The following is an 18,439-nucleotide window of genomic DNA, read 5'->3' as shown; positions in this document are numbered from 1 at the left end:
AAAAGCAGACAATTGTAGGAAGTTGTGTTTATAAGTCATTGATCTTGAGACTATCGAGCATCAGTTACTATACATTGATGTCGAGAATTTAGAAGGCGGACAGACAATTAAGTGATAAACATATAAATAGTGTGAAACAAGTGAAAGCAGCAGACAAATAATAGCAGAAGAAAGTAAACTTACAAAAGGAAAAGGCGTGAAGTTAACTACGATAGAAGTGATAGGCTTAACGATCAACATAGGCCTAGAATTTAATATGTTAGAGTAGAACCAACAGTAGAAAAGGAGATAAGAATAATAATTTATTCCATCAAAGCGTGATTCTAAAGTAATTGAATCAGCCTGAGTGCACTTTGACAAAAGGAACAGAGGATCTTCAGAAGAAAGAAGACCAAACAATTACAATAACTCATGCCAAAATTGTAAATTAATCATGCACAGAATACTAGTGTGATAGGAATAGAGAAGATAGTTCGGCTTGTCAACTGAAATTATCAAATATTTGAATACACCTAAGTGGACAAGAAGAAGAGAACTATACATATATTGTTTATGATATGCCTGTAATCTTTATACTGTAGAAGAGTCCTAAGCCCAACAACAACATAGTATGTATTTATATTATTAAGAAATATAAGCAAAAGCCTTTTAGATTCAGACAATTGGCGAAATAAAGTAGAATATGTATATTAAATTATGACAAGTGTGTAATACCATCTTGGACTTCTTATGAGCACAGTTGTCTTTTATGCAATGCAAGGTATATAGCTTTAATTATTAGCTAGGTGGTGGACATGTTAAAGAGTAAACATCATTGTTTTAGCTCAGGTGTTTCTTTAAGTGAAATATCACAATAGATGTCAGTTCAGGGCACAAAATTATTGGATTTAAAATAACTAAAAAGCCTAAAATCATTAAAATTGACACCTGTTTTTACTGTACTGAAAAGATGATGGTAATATTTATGATAATTAGTTTTAGAGCTGTAAATGATGATTTTATATTTGAGGATAATGGTTATTGTAAATACCGATGACACCCCTCACTGGTATGTATAATAAGATATTTCAGAATAATATTTTGTATTTTTCTCTCCAGCTAATTCTCCTACTCCTTCAAATCAAATGTCAGCATCAATGACTGCATCCACACACGCCGGATATGAAATCCCTGCTAGACTTCGTACGCTGCATAACCTTGTCATTCAGTATGCCTCTCAAGGGCGATATGAAGTTGCAGTTCCTCTATGTAAGCAGGCACTAGAGGACTTAGAAAAAACTAGTGGTCATGACCATCCAGATGTTGCAACTATGCTAAATATTTTAGCTCTTGTTTACAGGTTTGTAATTGTCTAGTCTAGCATTTTTCCATCATGAAGTTTAAAATTTTATAATCTTTCAGTAAATGTTTATGTGGAAGGTTGAGTTTCTTAGATTCCATTTTTAAGAATGAGTTTGATGGTTTTCTTTTTTGAAAATATGCATATGTTAATTATTTATGTAAAAGGTTGAGTGTTTTAAATAGTTTTGTAAAAGACTAAATTTTTCAGTTTTTTAATGTGAACAATTTGGTATCTTAGTTTTCTGTATGAAAAATATCAACTGCAAACATTGCACATTCTGATGTATGTAATACTTATTGATAATTCATAAAATATAAAAATATAAGAGCTCATTATAAAAGTAGTAAATGTGTTAAAAGTAACACCAAACTAAATGAATTTCCATCTATAACATTGAAGAAATGTCATACCTCATACAAAGTATGAAATTTTTCTTTTCTTTTTTTTTTTGTTTTACAGAACTATTAAAGAAATTTTCAATGTTTAAAAGTTGGTTTATTTTTAGTGCTCTTTTAACATTTTAAAACAAGTTGTACTAGAAATGAGACCCAAGTCACAGATATATAGTTAAAACACAGTTTAAGCTTTATGTAATATGCAAATGATGTGAGAAAAATTCTATTTTGTGACTGGATTTGTAAGAGGGAAAGGTATATAGTACTAGCAGCCATGCCATAAAATTCATATAGAATTTAAAATATTCTAACTAAGATAATTAAACAGTGTTACAATTCATTCAGTGATGCTCCACAGTTTATAACCTTTCAGAGACCAGAACAAATACAAGGAGGCAGCTAACCTACTTAATGATGCTGTTGCTATCCGAGAAAAGACACTAGGGGAGAATCACCCAGCTGTAAGTGTTAAATTTAGGCTTATTGTTTTTGCAATCTTGTTTTTCTTTTGTAACTAAAATAATTAGAATTCCGTTATAGGTATTCATCTCCATTAAGTATCTCTCATATACTTGTCAGATATATAGTTCCATAAATTTGACAGATCACTTGTAGTTAGGAAAGGTTGGTTGTTTTGTGGTCAGTTGAGAACCTTATCAATATCTAAAAACAGTGTTTAACACATACTATGTACACAGTTCAATTTGGGACAGTTTTCAAAACTCTTCCCATTTTCAACAGCCATTGTGATATTCAGAATTTATTTATTAAAACTCATAATGCCCAATAAGATAGTAGTCTCAAGCTTAAGTTTTTCTCTTTGAACATTTCCAAATCTTTTTGTACATATGCTGGGATAATGGTAACATATTAATATTGTTTTAATTGGTGAGTTGAGCAGAAAGTGTTGTGATTGGGATGTGGGCAAACATATCGTTTTTTGTATGTTAACTTGCATCCATTGTTTATAATACTTTTTGTATTCATTTTAACAAAAGAGAAGTCTTCCAGGTATAATATTTTGTCATTTATGAGAAAATATATATATGACACTGTAGTGTGGCTTTGTTCATTCTTTTTTATTACTTATATTAATTCTATCATAACAAATTTTTTTCATATATGTTATTTTATCTTATATAAAAAGAAATAAACTGCAACATAATAGTGTAAATACAATTGTTGACATTTTAAATTAAACTGAGAGTTTATTACCAATAAGTACTTGTGTCTTCTCACATAAAGCTATCTTGATCTTCTTCTGCCATTTAAGCACTGCTGAACAATTTTCACGATCAGTGCATCAATCTATATACCCCAACAATTTCGTACCATTTCTGAACATGTACATATTATGTACTACTCATCATTAATAGTATTTCACCACCCATATTGACATAGCTAGTTACCCCTGTTATTTATGCTCAATTCTCACTTTCTCTATTGGCTCTACATTGTTTAGATGTGTGTTTTTTCAAGTGTGACTAGTTTCTGATTGTGCTTTGTTGCTATTTCCAAAAATGAATTGACAGTTTTTCAACAGTTTTATTTATCAGTGTTTGAGTTCAATTGTTTCAACGATTTTTTTGTGTGATTAGTATGAATTTGAGGCTCAGTGTGTCAGAAATGTAAATTCCCATGACAGTCGACAATGCTACTGGTACAACTTCCCAGGACTCAGGTTTGCTTTATCTGCAGAGGAAATACAAGCCTTAATTCACAGGCAGCCAAAGTTATATGTTCAGCTAGCAATTTCTTCTTTTCAACCAGAACATGTTTCTGAGTATGAATATCATGATGGTGAAGAAAATTTGGACTCCCTTTTTCTGGCACCTTCTTATTTTGATTAGTCACAATATACACCTATTCAGTAGATTTAACTTCCCACTCCTTTTTTAGAACTTGTTAATCAGGTATGTAGCATTTTGAATGTTTCCCCTATTCCCTATGGTGCTTCCCCTTCCTTACTGAGTGACATTCCAACTTCTGATTATTATGTTTTTCCTTCTTCGAATTCATGCTCAGAGATTTTCTGACCAATTTCAGTTGGTCCCTCGTTTATTGGAGCAATATGCTTTGGCGTACCATCATGCTTCAGATCCATTTTTGGATTCTCAGCAATTGGGTCCTTTACTCCTGTGATGCTTGAAACCAGGTGCTTCAATTTATTTTAATCAGGCTCAGTTCTCAAGGATTCTCCTTTCCCTTTCTTCCATTTTATGTTACACATCTTCCCTCCATTTATTGTCTGAGGCCTTTTGTTGCTCCCCTGAAAGTTTTTCAAATGAGCTCAGGAACCTCCCTTGGTCCACTATGGCTTGTTTATCGACATATGCCCTTTCCCTCAATACCTGGCTCCTGTGTTGTTGGGACTTGTTGGGGAGGGATGCTTTACTTGCAGGAATGCATCTCCCCCATTTACCCCGGGGTGATCTATGTCAGGTCCTCTTTCTACACAATACCATATTTGGGGGTCATCCTGATTCTTTGGAATCCAGGATTGATGTAGCTAGATTGCATTCCTCCTTGTATTCTCTAGCCACACATTTATCTCACCCTCCCTCTTTCTCTCAGATGTCCCATGTTTTTGCTTCCCATCCTCCTCCTTCCTTACCTAGACCTTTACCATACTCCTTGGAATCCAGGATTGATGTGGCTAGATGGCATTCCTCCTTGTCTTCTCTAGCCACACATTTATCTCACCCTCCCTCTTCCTCTCAGATGTCCCATGTTTTTGCTTCCCATCCTCCTCCTTCCTTACCTAGACCTTTACCATACTCCCAATGTTCCCATTCCTATCCTCGTTTTTTCTGCCCCCGGGCTTAACAACGTTAACATTATAGGTGATGCGATTGAGATTCCCAGACCAGTGGGGGCCAGATTGCTCTACTTTTTTGGTCGTGTGGATTCTATGTGTTCTGTCTGGAATCTTTACCTTCAGTTCTGGTATCCACCCCCTTTCCCATACCCCTATTACCTTCCCACCTCCTTGGGATCCTTCTTCTCTCGGTTGTCTTACAGAGACTGTCCATGACCTGTTACAAAAAGAAGCTATTGAGCAGGTGTGCCCCATTCAACTAGGGTTTTATTTCTGTCTCTTTGTGGTCTCAAAGAAGACGGGAGACTGGAGACCTATGATTGATCTGACATGGTTGAATTTTTATCTGGACCCATCTCACTTCACTGTGGAGTTCTATCTCTCACTTTGGACTCCAGGACTCTGAATGACCAAGTTCAAAGTGCAGATGCCTACCTTCACATTTCTATTGCTTCCGAGTCACGTCATTTTCTTTGGTTTATCCATGAAGGTCATGTGTTCCAGTTTAGGGCCCTGTTGCTCGGACTAGCCTCTGCTCATTATGTGTTTTGTTTAGTGGTACTCACTTTTACCAAACACCTTCACTTGATGGGTCTTCACACTCATCATTGCATGGATTACTGGCTCCTACTCACTTCTTCCCATTTCCAGTCAGAGGACCACACTCATCTCCTCCTACTAGAAGCAGCATGGGTGGGATTTCTGATCCAGTTGGAGAAGTCTATTTTTAACCCCACTCAATACTTTGTTCACTTGAGGGTTTTCTTCAGTTCTAACTTCAGTCAGGCCCAGTCTTCTCTTCTTTGTCTCTGGGATATTGAGCGGGTGGTCTCAAAGGCCCTCACCTCACATTCTCTCACAGCTCGAGAGGTTCTATCTCTTTTGGGGATGCGGGCTTCCTTGGAGGCTCTCATCTCTATGGGTCATGCTCCTATGTGTTCACTTCAATGGATGCTTCTCAATCAGTGGATCCTTTGGGATGCCCTCTTACCTTTTCTTCTGAGATCAGGGCTGACCTGGCTTGGTGGCTCAATAGGGCCCAGGCCATGGCAGATCATCCACTTCCTTTACCTCATCCAGTTTTATATCTGTTCACAGATGCATCTTTAGAGGGTTGTGATGCTTCCCTAGACTCTTGGGAGAATTCTGGCTTCTGGTTGGTTGAAGATTCTGCCCTCCATATTGACATTCTCAAACTTATGGCAGTTCATTAAGCTTTGTCCCACTTCCTTCCTCTTCTACAGGGGAGGGTGGCTATGATCCACTCTGACAACTCCACTTTTGTCACTTGTATCACCAAGCTAGGAGGTACCAAATCCAGGTCTCTGTGATTTCAGACTCTGGATCTCCTTTTCTAAGCCCACAGTCACCACATTGTTGTCTTATCTTGCCATGTTCCTGGTGCACTGAATCTGGTTGCAGATCGATAAACTCGTCCCCACAAAATGATCACTCAATCTTCAGGTCTTTTGGTGGATGTGTTCTCAGCTGGGAATACCTAATATCAATGCCTTTGCTACCCACTAGAATGCCAAACTTCCTTCTTTTGGTCTCCTGTTTCACACCTGTTAGTTCTGGGGGTGGATGCATTCAGTCAAGTTTGGAGGGGTCTTCATGTCTATACTTACCCTTTTTTGGTCCACTATGGCTTGTTTATCAGCATGTGCCCTTTCCCTCAATACCTGGGTCCTGTGTTGTTGGGACTTGTTGGGGAGGGATGCCTTACTTGCAGGAGTGCATCTTCCCCATTTACCCCGGGGTGATCTACATTAGGCCATCTTTCTAGATTGCATTCCTCCTTGTCTTCTCTGGCCACATATTCTCTGGAGTCTTTGCCTTAAGTTCTGGTGTCCACCCCTTTCCCATTCCCCTATTAATTTCCCGCCTCCTTGGGATCCTTCTTCTCTTGGTTGTCTTACAGAGGCTGTCTATGACCTGTGGTGAGTTTTGCCTGGTCAGGTATGCTTTACCCTCCTATTTGACTCCTCTCCAGAGTTCTACCCCTAATCCAAACCACTACTTGTCTAGTTCTACTTGCGGCTCTGTATTGGCTGTCGTAGCTTTGGTTTCTTCTGCTCTTACCTTTACTTGCATGACCTCCCCTACCCTATCTCTACTCTATCAACTTCAGTTGGATATTGTTCATCCAGATGTTACCAAACTATGTTTTCACTCGTGGTTTTTGTCAGGTCCATTGCCTCAGCCCAGGGACTGACTCCTCGTGTTGCATATTTCCTTTCCTGATCCATCAGACCTTCTTACCTGGTTATAGGAGGTTCTTCCCCTGCTCCTATGGTTGAGTTTGGGGGACTTCATCTGCCTCGTAATGCCATCACAGAATGTACATATGCATAATTCTAGATGCAGAATGCCCTTTCCTTGCATTTACAGTTAACTGATTTATGATTTCTGCTTATAATACCAGTTACAGATATTACCCTGTTCTTACTGTTGAGTTGAGGCAATGCCATGACCTCGTAATGCCAGGTTCAATTTGTTGTACTTTTTGCTCCTGCTGTTGTTTTGGGAGTTTTTCCGGTTTTGGATGAAAGCTAACTCCCTCTTCATAATTTCAGTTGCTTGACATAGGACACCGTGCTTACTTAAAGTTGGGGTTGATGGGTACATATAAAAGGTTCACATGCCCTAGCCACTATGTTTTGTTACAATGTATAATAGTATGTTACCATATATATTTATCCTCATTCTCCTAATCTCGAGGATGAGTTATGGAACCTCGTCTGTGCAGTTGAGGTTGTGAATAGATGTTGCTAATTCTGTTTATATTTTACAATGTATTGCACCTCTCAGAGCACATTGCACTTGTACACATCCTTATTTTTTTGCCTGTATCGAATTAATTTCCTACTTCAAGGGCGAAGATGACACCTGTTCCAGAAGTAGTGTGGTACCCCACAAGTGTGCTTTGTTTTCATCTCCAAGCACACTCATTCATTCTGGGCGATTGCTTTCTGCTTGGTTTGACTGGCCCTTTCACCTTTGCAATGTGAGATTCTAGCTCTGTGTGAATGGAGGTAAAACTGTATCAGAAGTTAACAGTTTTCTTACACTGAAAATGTATTTCCAATGGGTACTTACCTCCTCTCACACACTTCCCACCCTTCCTCACCACTACCAGTATTCTTCTTTTGGAGCTTGCAAATTCTCAAAAGGGAGGATTGAGCGAGAATAGCAAAGAGAACTAGCTGTGCCAATATAGGTAACACAATACTATTGATGGAGAGTAGTTGCATACTGTGTACATGTTTGGAAATGATGTGAAATTTTTGGGGTATATAGACTGGTGTGCTGAACATGAAAATATTTTACCAATGCTTAGAGGGCAGATGATCAAGATAGCCTTGTGTGAGGGGAGGCAACTATGAGAAATACATTTTCAGTTTAAGAAAAAAGTTAAGTTTCGTCTTGTATAAAAAGAAATAACTTGTAGCAAAGTAGTGTATAATATCATCTTGGATCTCAAATGAGCACAGTTGTTTTTTACTGAATGCAAAATTTGATTATATTATGCTCAAAGATTGTGTGGACAATTGAATTACTGCATAGTATAGCTAATTTTTTTTATACTTGTTTTGTATTGTAGGTTGCTGCAACACTCAACAACTTAGCTGTCTTGTATGGGAAACGAGGAAAGTATAGAGAAGCAGAACCTCTTTGTAAACGAGCCCTTGACATTAGAGAAAAGGTTAGATGTTTCTCTTAAAGATATGATAACATAATAAATAAAACAGTGTTATATGTCAAATATATTATTAGTTGAGGTTGAAATCTCAAAGAATTTTCTGAATCCTGGAATTTCAGGATTTTAGTCACTAAAATCCCAGTATCTCAGTCAGGATTCTAAGTATTTTATTTACTTGCATTCTATTTTGCCTTAATCAAAAATAATTAAACTACCTGCATTCCTTATCTAACTTAAATGATAATGCAGACACAAGAGATTCCTCAAACTTTTAAGTAATTCATAATTACATTTTTTATTAAAGTTGTTATTTTACCTTATGAATGCTTGCATTGAATCCCTTTTCTACATGTGTCAGACGGTGTCACAATCACCCAGTAAAAATGGTTGTTCAGTATCCAGAGTATAAGCAATTAAGCCTGACTACAGGCAGCTTTCTACTACCTTTCAATGAAATTTAATGAAAAAACCATATTGGGTAAATATTTTTGTGCAATTTTATCAAGTATTGTCACTGTGAGAAGAAGAAAATTTGGATATCAGTACAATCTTTATTAAAATGTAAGATCCCATGATTACAATCCTTAGTTGATCATTAATTTTTTTTCTTAAATCATTAATAAAATTACAAGAGTATTTAATAAATTTCTTAAACAGTTGTGTTATCAGGGCATTATTTAAAATGCTTCACATAGAGGTTGTTGTTTGAAAATCTTGAACTTAACAGTTTTGGATAAAAGATTAACAAACTCTCTATGGGTAGGTCAAAGTGCACATATCATGACCTTTTATAGCATTACATTCAAAATTTAATTAAACTACTTTATTATCAATATAATATAAGTCTTAATATTATTAAAGTTTTAATGTCTTAATTTTAAAAAGGAGATATAAATCCTCAATCTCCCCTTCTCCTAGAATTCTGATATTTGTTTGCTACATTTTGCCCATCTATTATCTTCAGTACCCCTTTCTGAAGTAATGAGTTTAACATTACTCATAAAAGTAATTGTTTATAAATTACTCATTGTTATCCATTTTATAATAAGAGAAATTTCAGGTATATTTTGTCATTTATTAAAAAATATATATTTATATATGACACTGTAGTGTGGCTTTGTTTTGTTTTTTTATTACTTGATATGAATTCTGTGATAAGGATTTTTTTCAGTTATATTATTTTGTCTTATATAAAAAGAAATAAACTGTGACAAAGTAGTGTAACTACAATTGTCTATTCTAAATAGCTTGAACCTCCTAACAGTCTACATTTGTTTATACTTAAAGTTTATTGCTCTTTGAACTGTATCTAACTAATAATCCTGCCACACAAGTTTTAAAGTACTCTGTAAACATATATCTCAAGTTACCATATCAAGTTATGTAACAGACAAGCTGTTCATAAGCATACCTCATGAAGAATTATTATTATTTGTTATATTACCTAATTTAACCTTATATAACTTAATAAGTTTCCAATTTTTATATTTTAGTTATTTTTATAATAATAAATAAACAATATGCATGAAAAACAAGAAATATAGTACTTACCTGGGCCTTTTTGTTTTGACTGTTGATGAAACTTAAGCCTACCTTTTTATAATAATAATACGACAATGCTAAATAATTTTTACTTAATTAAGTAATGCAACTATTAAGACAAAATAACATGGACAAAGCAAACAATGTCCTATAACTATCATAATTTTTCTGGATTGGTAACTATGTGATAAGAGCCTTTAAAAATTCAGCTAAGCTCATTTTTGCAAATACCCTGAGAAAAAGTTTCAAACTTAGCATCAAAATATGCAATGTCCTGTACAGAAAATGTTATATATAAGTCATATGATAGATTAAAACATTGGCTTTTTGTTGGTTATAAATAATGTAGTATACAATGTCAAGAGAGAACTACTGGCGATTTGAGAAAGAAAGGATGTGACGTGGGCATGGTAAGTGGGTCTAATTTTCTAGTTTTGGCTCCATATACAAATAGGATTGAAGGCTATTAAAATTGTTTTGCCTGAGTAATATGTATATTAAAATGAGTAATATACATTACATTATTTCTTGGAGGGGTGGTAAATTAGTTAGAGTAGGGGGAAGACCTAAGAGAACAAATGACACTATTTTCATACTCTGGGAGATTAAGGATTTTTTAAGACATTTCCTTATAAAATTAAAACTTGTATAATATTAAAATCTGATTCATTGACTATGTTTTGATGCCATATTTATTTATATACAAGGAAAATAAAGTGATTAATTAAGTTTCAATGTAGCTCTCTTTGACCTCTCATAGTGAGAGGGTTAATATAAGAATAGTTATGAAAATGATTGTGCTATTTTTCAAACAGAAATTTTTAAAATAAATATTGGGGCAAATCTTCCCTCAAAATGAGACAAGAAAGTAGCTTAATAATTTTGGTTTAAGAAATGTTAACTTGAAATATATGTGAATATTAAACTGAGAATGTGTAAGAAAAACTGCCTATAGTTTGAAGAGAGAGATCAAGAAAATTATGTAATTGTTTTCAGAAGGTGTTATTATAAACCATTAGAATACATTTTGTTTCCTTTTACATATCTGTGAAAAAAAATCATCCTTTATAAAATGAACTTTAAGATTTTAATAAATTGTTTCTTTTTTTTGTATGGCTCATACCTAGCCTTGAATCTTACTAGAAACATACCAGGTTTTTGGACTAAGTGTCTACATAATGAACTAAAACTTAAAATAAAATACCAGCATAGGTGGAGGTATTAAATATTACCACAATAATATTTCCATATTAAATCTTGTAATAGTTTTTATATTAAAAGCTGTGTTTATAAATCATTCTATTACTATTAGATTTTAACCCTTTGGATATGGGTAGATAAAAGTGCACATCTCAAGCCTTTTTACAGTGTTACAGTCAAAATGTAATTAAACTAATTCATTATCAATATATGTCAATAAAGTTACCATCAAACATAGTTAATTAATCAAATATTGATATTGTATACTTTTTAATTTCCAAAAAATATATTTAAATTAATTCTCAACCTTCTCTTCTCTTTCATGCAACACTTTTCTCTCTGAATTCCTCAACTTAAATGTTTTGCATCCTTAATTTAGCTCCTGAGTCTTAATGCAAATAACAAATTTATAATATCATTTTATAGCCTCCAATTACCTTGATTTTCAGAGATACAAACCAGAAAGTTAAATTCACATGCCATGCCCTCTTATCACAGCCTTTCAAAAAATGTCTGTAATTCTGTCTGAAGTGTGTTAACTCATTATTTATAACCAACAGAAGGAGAATATTTTAATTTACTAAATTACATAATATGTTAGCTCATTCTCACAACTACTTTTGAATTATTCAGTCTACATACTCAAAGTTGCCATTGCAGAGTTCACCTTGAACAAGTAAGAGAAATATTCAAACGCCTTTATAGCTTAGATAAAAATTATAGTACGTATACGACATTGTATTATTTGAACAAGTAAGCAAAATATTCAAACGCACTTATAGCTTAGATAAAAATTATAGTACGTATACGACATTGTATTATTTGTGCGTATTAGTATATTGTGTTCCTAACTGAATATTTAAAATAAATAAAAATTCAGTAAAGTACTAACAATAGCTGGACCAAAAATAAACATAAACTTTTATCAAGATTTCGACTGCAATAAAATAAAAGACTCGCATATAAGTACTACATTTCTTGTTTTTTAAGTTTGTTTTCCTTTATTGTTATAAAAGTAACTAAACTATAAAAACTAGATGGTTATTAGGTTAGATAAGAATGTAAATGGAAAAAATTAAAAACTCAGCATGATATGCACATGAGCTGTTTGTGCATTATGTAATTGATTATTTTGTTTTACTGTAACTTGAGCTATTTGCTCACAGGTTTTTTTATAGCTTTGCTGTGAGTTTTTAGTAGTTAGATACGATTCAAACAGAGATAAAACAATAAAATATGTTATGAATCTGAGGCTGTTTAGGATACATATTGTAATTTTCTGTTACAATATGTGGTCCTTCAAGAAAGAAAAAAAGTGGAACTTTGATATTTGTTGTTGTTTTTTGTGATGGTTACAAGGTCAGTAAAATGAACTGAGCTCCTATATAGTGCTAGTATAGAGAAAATAACACAGGTTTTACTGAAAAAACAACTTTTGATATTCATTTAAGTGGCTCTAGGGGTTATGCAAATGAAAATTTAAAACTTTTAAAGACAAAAAAAGTATTTTTAGTCTAAACATGAAAATTGCCTTTCACTCAGACTAATCTGAATCTGACTAGAACTTCATAAATTCAAAGACAAATCTTTAGTAAAAATACTTAAGCAAAAATCTGATTTTTTGAGTACAAAAGACTTGTAATGTTTACTAAAACCTTGCCAAATTTTGTGAAGATGCACTTACTAAAAAGTTATATTATCTATAGTTTCATGGTGGTTAGAAAGTTGATCAAAATGTTTGAGCCCCTCTATGAGAGCTTGCTTCACCATACCTTATGGATTCTTCTTGTGTAGGTTTTAGGAAGAGACCACCCTGATGTAGCAAAACAACTTAACAACTTAGCTTTACTCTGTCAAAACCAAGGAAAATATGAAGAAGTAGAAAAGTACTATCAAAGAGCACTTGATATATATGAAAATACCCTTGGTCCTGATGATCCCAATGTTGCAAAAACAAAGAACAACCTTGTAAGTCTTTTAATACAATAAAGTTTTGTTTTTCATGTTGTTGTTTCTTATTTTAGTACAGTAAATTATAGTATTAACTATTTTTAATAATTCACATACGAGTTACCCTTTAATCCTTCCATGTTTGTTTTGCACATTTAGTATATAAAAATTGATTGCTATCTTACTTTAATCCTTCCTTGTTTGTTTTGCATATTTAGTAAATAAAAAATGATTGATATCTTACTTTAATCCTTCCTTGTTTGTTTTGCACATTTAGTTATATAAAAATTGAGTGCTATCTTACTTTAATCCTTCCTTGTTTGTTTTGCACATTTAGTATAAAAATTGAGTGCTATCTTACTTTAATCCTTCCTTGTTTGTTTTGCCACATTTAGTATATAAGAATTGATTGCTATCTTATTTTAATCCTTCCTTGTTTGTTTTGCATATTTAGTGTATAAAAATTGAGTGCTATCTTACTTTAATCCTTCCTTGTTTGTTTTGCACATTTAGTATATAAAAATTGAGTGCTATCTTACTTTAATCCTTCCATATATGAACTATAGAAATTGTATGATCTTGCCCATATCTGTTTTCATTTTTAGTGTTATAATGTCTTATGGTAGATTTTTGTAATTCATCCACTGATAAGCTACACAAAAAGTGTTTGATCTACATCGTTTCTGTTTTACATTTTTTTTAACTGCATGTGTGTGTGCCCCATTTACTCAGCAGTATGTCTGCAGGCTTACAATGCTAGAAACTGGGGTTCAATACCCATGGTTGGCAGAACACAGATAACTATTAGTTATATTTTTCCTTAACTAAAACCAAACTAAACCTCAACATGTTTGCTTGCTTTTATACTATCAAAATAGAAATCTTTACCTTGTTTAGTTTTGCAATTAATAGTACTTTAAATTTTTTTCAGTTCCTTAGCTTGTGTAATGCAAAAAAATTACTTGAACTCTTTAGTTGTGAGGTTAAGAGATCAAGTCTCAATAACGTTTGAGTAATGTTTTAAATGAATGTGGCTGACAGCTCAGAATCAGCTTTGTAAGTAATTATAGATTGATAGATAAACCTTTAGATGTATTTAGTTACTGTAGTAAATAGTAATGACATATTAATACTTACTAGTTATACAAATTTCACACATAATACTACCAAAGCATAATATAAGTGCAAAAGTAGGACTTGATATTTACATGTTCAATTAATTAATTAGTTTTTAACTTGTGTTTTTTTTTTTTGCCTTTTTCAGGCCTCAGCTTTCTTAAAACAAGGAAAATATAAAGAAGCAGAAATACTTTACAAGCAAGTCTTGACAAGAGCACATGAAAGAGAGTTTGGCAGTATTAATGGTTCGTTAATAAGTGATTGATGTGTATAATATAAAAAACAAACAGCACGAAGCCATAAAAAACACATTATCGGTGGAATTGAACACACGTAATTCACGAAATTCGGAGAAATCGAACATGACCGACCAACACTTGGCTTTTATAATTATGATTGTGATGACTTTTATAATTTTTCATGATAATTTGATTAAACAACAGTAAAAAGGTTATAATTTAATAACAAGGAACTTAAATATATTGAAAATGTTATTTAGATTAAACAATGGGCTAAGTAGTGAGATACACTAATGCTTCAATTATCTTGTGTGATTTTTTTTATTTTCTCTGACCAGCGAAAGTAATTGAGGCATGCTAACAATCACATGATAACAACAACTACTTGATAATATTGCCTAAACTTAACTGCCTTTGGTCCTGTCTGAATCTAAACACATGCACTGATTGGTTAAATTGAGAGAAAGAAGAAAGACATAATGGTGCAAAATTAGTCACATTGTGCAACTGTTCGTTTCATTCCTGAAAAACATGAAGTGCTGAATCCACCATTAAAATCCTAGAAACAAAGTTTGATTTAAGACTCAAAGAATGAGAAAATAGTTCTGGACCTCCAAGACTCCAGAACTGTTCAAGATTTGAGTTCTATTTAGCATAACCTTATGCACAAATAAACTGGGAGATAATACTAGGTGCCACAATGAAATTTTTAGTCACCATGGCGATCTGGTGCCTAGGATATGTCATAGCCTGCGATATGAGCTCAGTTGAAATAAACAAATTCATATCACCAAAGTGACCATTAGAGGTTTCATACATAACTTTTAATATGTTTTGTGTATCTTTACAAAATTTAGCAAGCTCTTAGTAAACATTACAAGTTTTTTGTGCACAAAAAATCAAATTGTTTAATTAAGTAGTTTTGCTAAAAATTAAACTAAATATATGGAGTCAGACTGTTGACTGCTTTGAGTACAAAGTGATTTTCATGTCAAGATTAAAAATACTTTTCTTCATCTGAAAGTTGTCACATTTCATTTACATAATTTCTAAAACCTCCTAAATATATATAAAACCTTTCTTCCTGTAAAATTTTATCTGTTATTTTATTTACCTTAATTCTGTATCCATTTGCCTGGCATGACCAGGTAGTTAGGACGCTCAGCTCACAATCTGAGGGTTTTGGTTCAAATTCCTGTACCAACAAACATGCTCGCCTTTTCAGCCATGGGGGGAGTTTATAATGATACAGTCAATTCCACTGTTCATTAGTAAAAGAGTAGCTCAAGAGTTGGTGGTGGGTGGTAATTTCTAGCTGCCTTCTTTCTAGTCTTTCACTGCTAAATTAGGGGCAGTTAGTGCAGATAGCCCTTGTGTAGCTTTGTGTGAAATTCAAAACAAACCCAACTATACGTATTCAGTCAATTTGACTGACCTTGTAACCACCATAAAAAAATACAAAACTAAATTACTCTTTTTTTTCTTTCTAGAATGACTACAAATTGTAACAGGAAACTACAGCTGTTTATTTTAAATATGTAACAGTCTACATCTGTTTATACTTAAATTTGATTGTTTTATTGCCCTTTGAACTGTGTCTAACTAGGAATCCCACCACACAAGTTTTAAATCATTTGGCAAATGTGTAGCACACATTTCCATATTGAATTACATAATGCATGAGCTGCTCGCGACCATATCTATCTTGTAAAGAATTTTTTTTCAATATTCAAACTAGTTTCTATTTTTTTACATTTTATAATAATAAATAACGAATAAACAGGAAAAACAAAAATATAGTACTTTCCAGGGTTGTCATTTTTTGTATCTCAACTGTTGATGAAATTTAAGCCCACTTTTTTTTTGTTTTAATGATACTACTACACTAAATAATTTTTATTTGATTAAATAATGCAGGATACAGAATAATAACATGCACAAAGCAAGCAATGTCCCATAACTATCATAATTTTTCAGGCTTTCTAACTATGCAATAAGTGCCGTTAAAAATTCATCTAAGTTTGTTGATGTAAATACCATGAAAAAAAAAGTATAAAACTGGAAGTGAAATAGATAATTTTTTGTACAGAAAACAAAGTAATATAATACATTGCTTGACAGATTAAAACTTTGGCTTTCTATTGATTCAAATAATATAGTATAAAGTATCAGAGAGAACTATTGGCAGTTTGTGAAAGAGAGGATGTGACAGGTGAGCGTTGTAGGTGGGTCTGATTTTTCTAGTTTATGACTCCATAAACAAATAAGATTGAAGGATATAAAAATTATGCTTTGCTTAGGTAATATCTATATTATAATGAGTAATTTGCATTCAATTCTGTACTTCTATGAAGGGTAATAAATAAAATAGAGAAGGAGAACCTAGAGAACAATTATCACAATATTCATACTAGGGGAGATTGAGGATTTTTTATATATATATGTTCTTATGAAAATATGAACATAAAATGTATATAATATTAAAATTTGATTTATTAACTACATTTAGATGCCAAGTTTATTTCTATATAGTGATAATAAAGTTTTTGATTATATATTTTGATGTATTTTTACTTTAGATAAGTAAGTAAAAATGGTGATTTTGAAATATCAGTTTTTAACAGGAAAGTAAGCAACAACAGTATATTATAATTGGATTCTTCTAGTTTTATTAAAGAAATGATTTGTTTTTCTTTTCCATTATTTAAACTAATACAGTTTTGGGGTTCTAGTCCAATAGATATGATAGTGTTGGAGTGATGAATTTCAGAAATCTTAAAATGGAATTTAAATATATTATAACTAGTATGTTACCAATACGAACAAGATTAAGCTTCAACGATTGGATAATGAATCTTGTCAGTCTTGTTCAACTTGTATAAATGGCAAAATTTTCATTCATTTTAAGAAACAAGTTGAAATAATTAGAAACTTTGTTGTTTCAGGAGACAACAAACCTATCTGGCAGGTTGCTGAAGAACGAGAGGAAAACAAGAACAAAGAAAAGGACAATGCTCTATATGGTGAAGTTGGAGGTTGGCACAAGGCTGCAAAAGTAGATGGGTATGTAAATACATTGAGTGCTCAATATAAATTGAAATCTTGAAAAATGGCTGATGAGGTAGAGTTGTATTGTTTGTTTGTTTTTGCAATCTGAGAAAGGTAAAAGTAAAAACAAATCTTACAGCTAAAGTATTTGAATTTTACCAGACCAACATAGAATAAAAATACTGCATAAATATTTTAATTTGCTTCTTTAACCTTCTTTTATCATGCAATAAGCCAACCAATGGTACAGCAGTAAGTTTGTGGACTTGTAATGTTTCGATACCCGTGGTGGGCACAGCATTGTGTAGCTTTGTGCTTAAATGCAATCATCTAATAAAATGTCTGATATTAAAATATAAAGATAAGTATTCTTTCAAATGATAGAAGTATAAATTATATCAAATGAAAATACAATATTTTATTTATCTTCTTGTTTTCTAAGAAATGTATACCTTACAATTCATTTTTTGGGGATTAATTCCTAGAATTTAATGTGACCTATAATTTTAGTGGTTCTCTAAAGCTGGATAAAGAAAAATGTGAATATTGTATAAAAATAATTATAGCTCAATAAAGAGAGCTATAACAAATCAGTATGGTACTTTTGTTTTGTTTGGCAATGGCAAGTGGCTAATAGTGATACTTGTAAAGTTGCAGAAGAAAAGTTATAAACAGCTTCATATCTATTAGGTTGTCAAGAAATTAATGTCATGTTTTGAAACACTTTCATTAACCACTCCACAAAAAAGGTACATCACGTATAATAGTTAAACGAACCACTCAAACGTCACGTTAGTGTAGCCTATATAATGTGTAAAATTTAGTATACTCTAATCCCTTATAGTGATGGCACACAACAAGACACACATTTGGCATGTAATGCTGTTTGAATACAAGAAGGGAAACAACGCCTCTGTAGCCACAAAAAATATCCAAGAAGTTTATGGAAATGTTTTGAAGGTTTGTAAGTGTTAACAATGGTTCAGCAAATTTTGTTCAGGTGACATTAGCCTTAAAAACTCTGATGGCAGGGGCTGACATGTTGTAATTGATATTGATGCTCTAAAGATGTTTGTTGAGTTT

At 32.8% G+C, this 18,439-nt stretch overlaps 1 protein-coding gene across 7 annotated transcripts in view; it reads left to right on the top strand.

The window, feature by feature from the left end:
• LOC106458278 (kinesin light chain-like) overlaps positions 1 to 18,439 on the top strand; it is a 93,047-nt gene that overhangs the window by 35,119 nt on the left and 39,489 nt on the right. For all 7 annotated transcript variants that reach the window (XM_022384440.1, XM_022384436.1, XM_022384437.1 and 4 more), the window contains 6 exons: positions 1,099 to 1,339; positions 2,111 to 2,198; positions 8,160 to 8,261; positions 12,795 to 12,968; positions 14,215 to 14,314; positions 17,254 to 17,371. In XM_022384440.1, the coding sequence (XP_022240148.1) occupies positions 1,099 to 1,339; positions 2,111 to 2,198; positions 8,160 to 8,261; positions 12,795 to 12,968; positions 14,215 to 14,314; positions 17,254 to 17,371 (823 nt within the window). The remainder of the gene's footprint in view (positions 1 to 1,098; positions 1,340 to 2,110; positions 2,199 to 8,159; positions 8,262 to 12,794; positions 12,969 to 14,214; positions 14,315 to 17,253; positions 17,372 to 18,439) is intronic.

Source organism: Limulus polyphemus, unplaced genomic scaffold (genome assembly GCF_000517525.1).
Source record: "Limulus polyphemus unplaced genomic scaffold, Limulus_polyphemus-2.1.2 Scaffold438, whole genome shotgun sequence".
Classification (NCBI taxonomy): Eukaryota; Metazoa; Arthropoda; class Merostomata; order Xiphosura; family Limulidae; genus Limulus; species Limulus polyphemus.
This window is presented reverse-complemented; position numbering and strand designations above follow the sequence as displayed.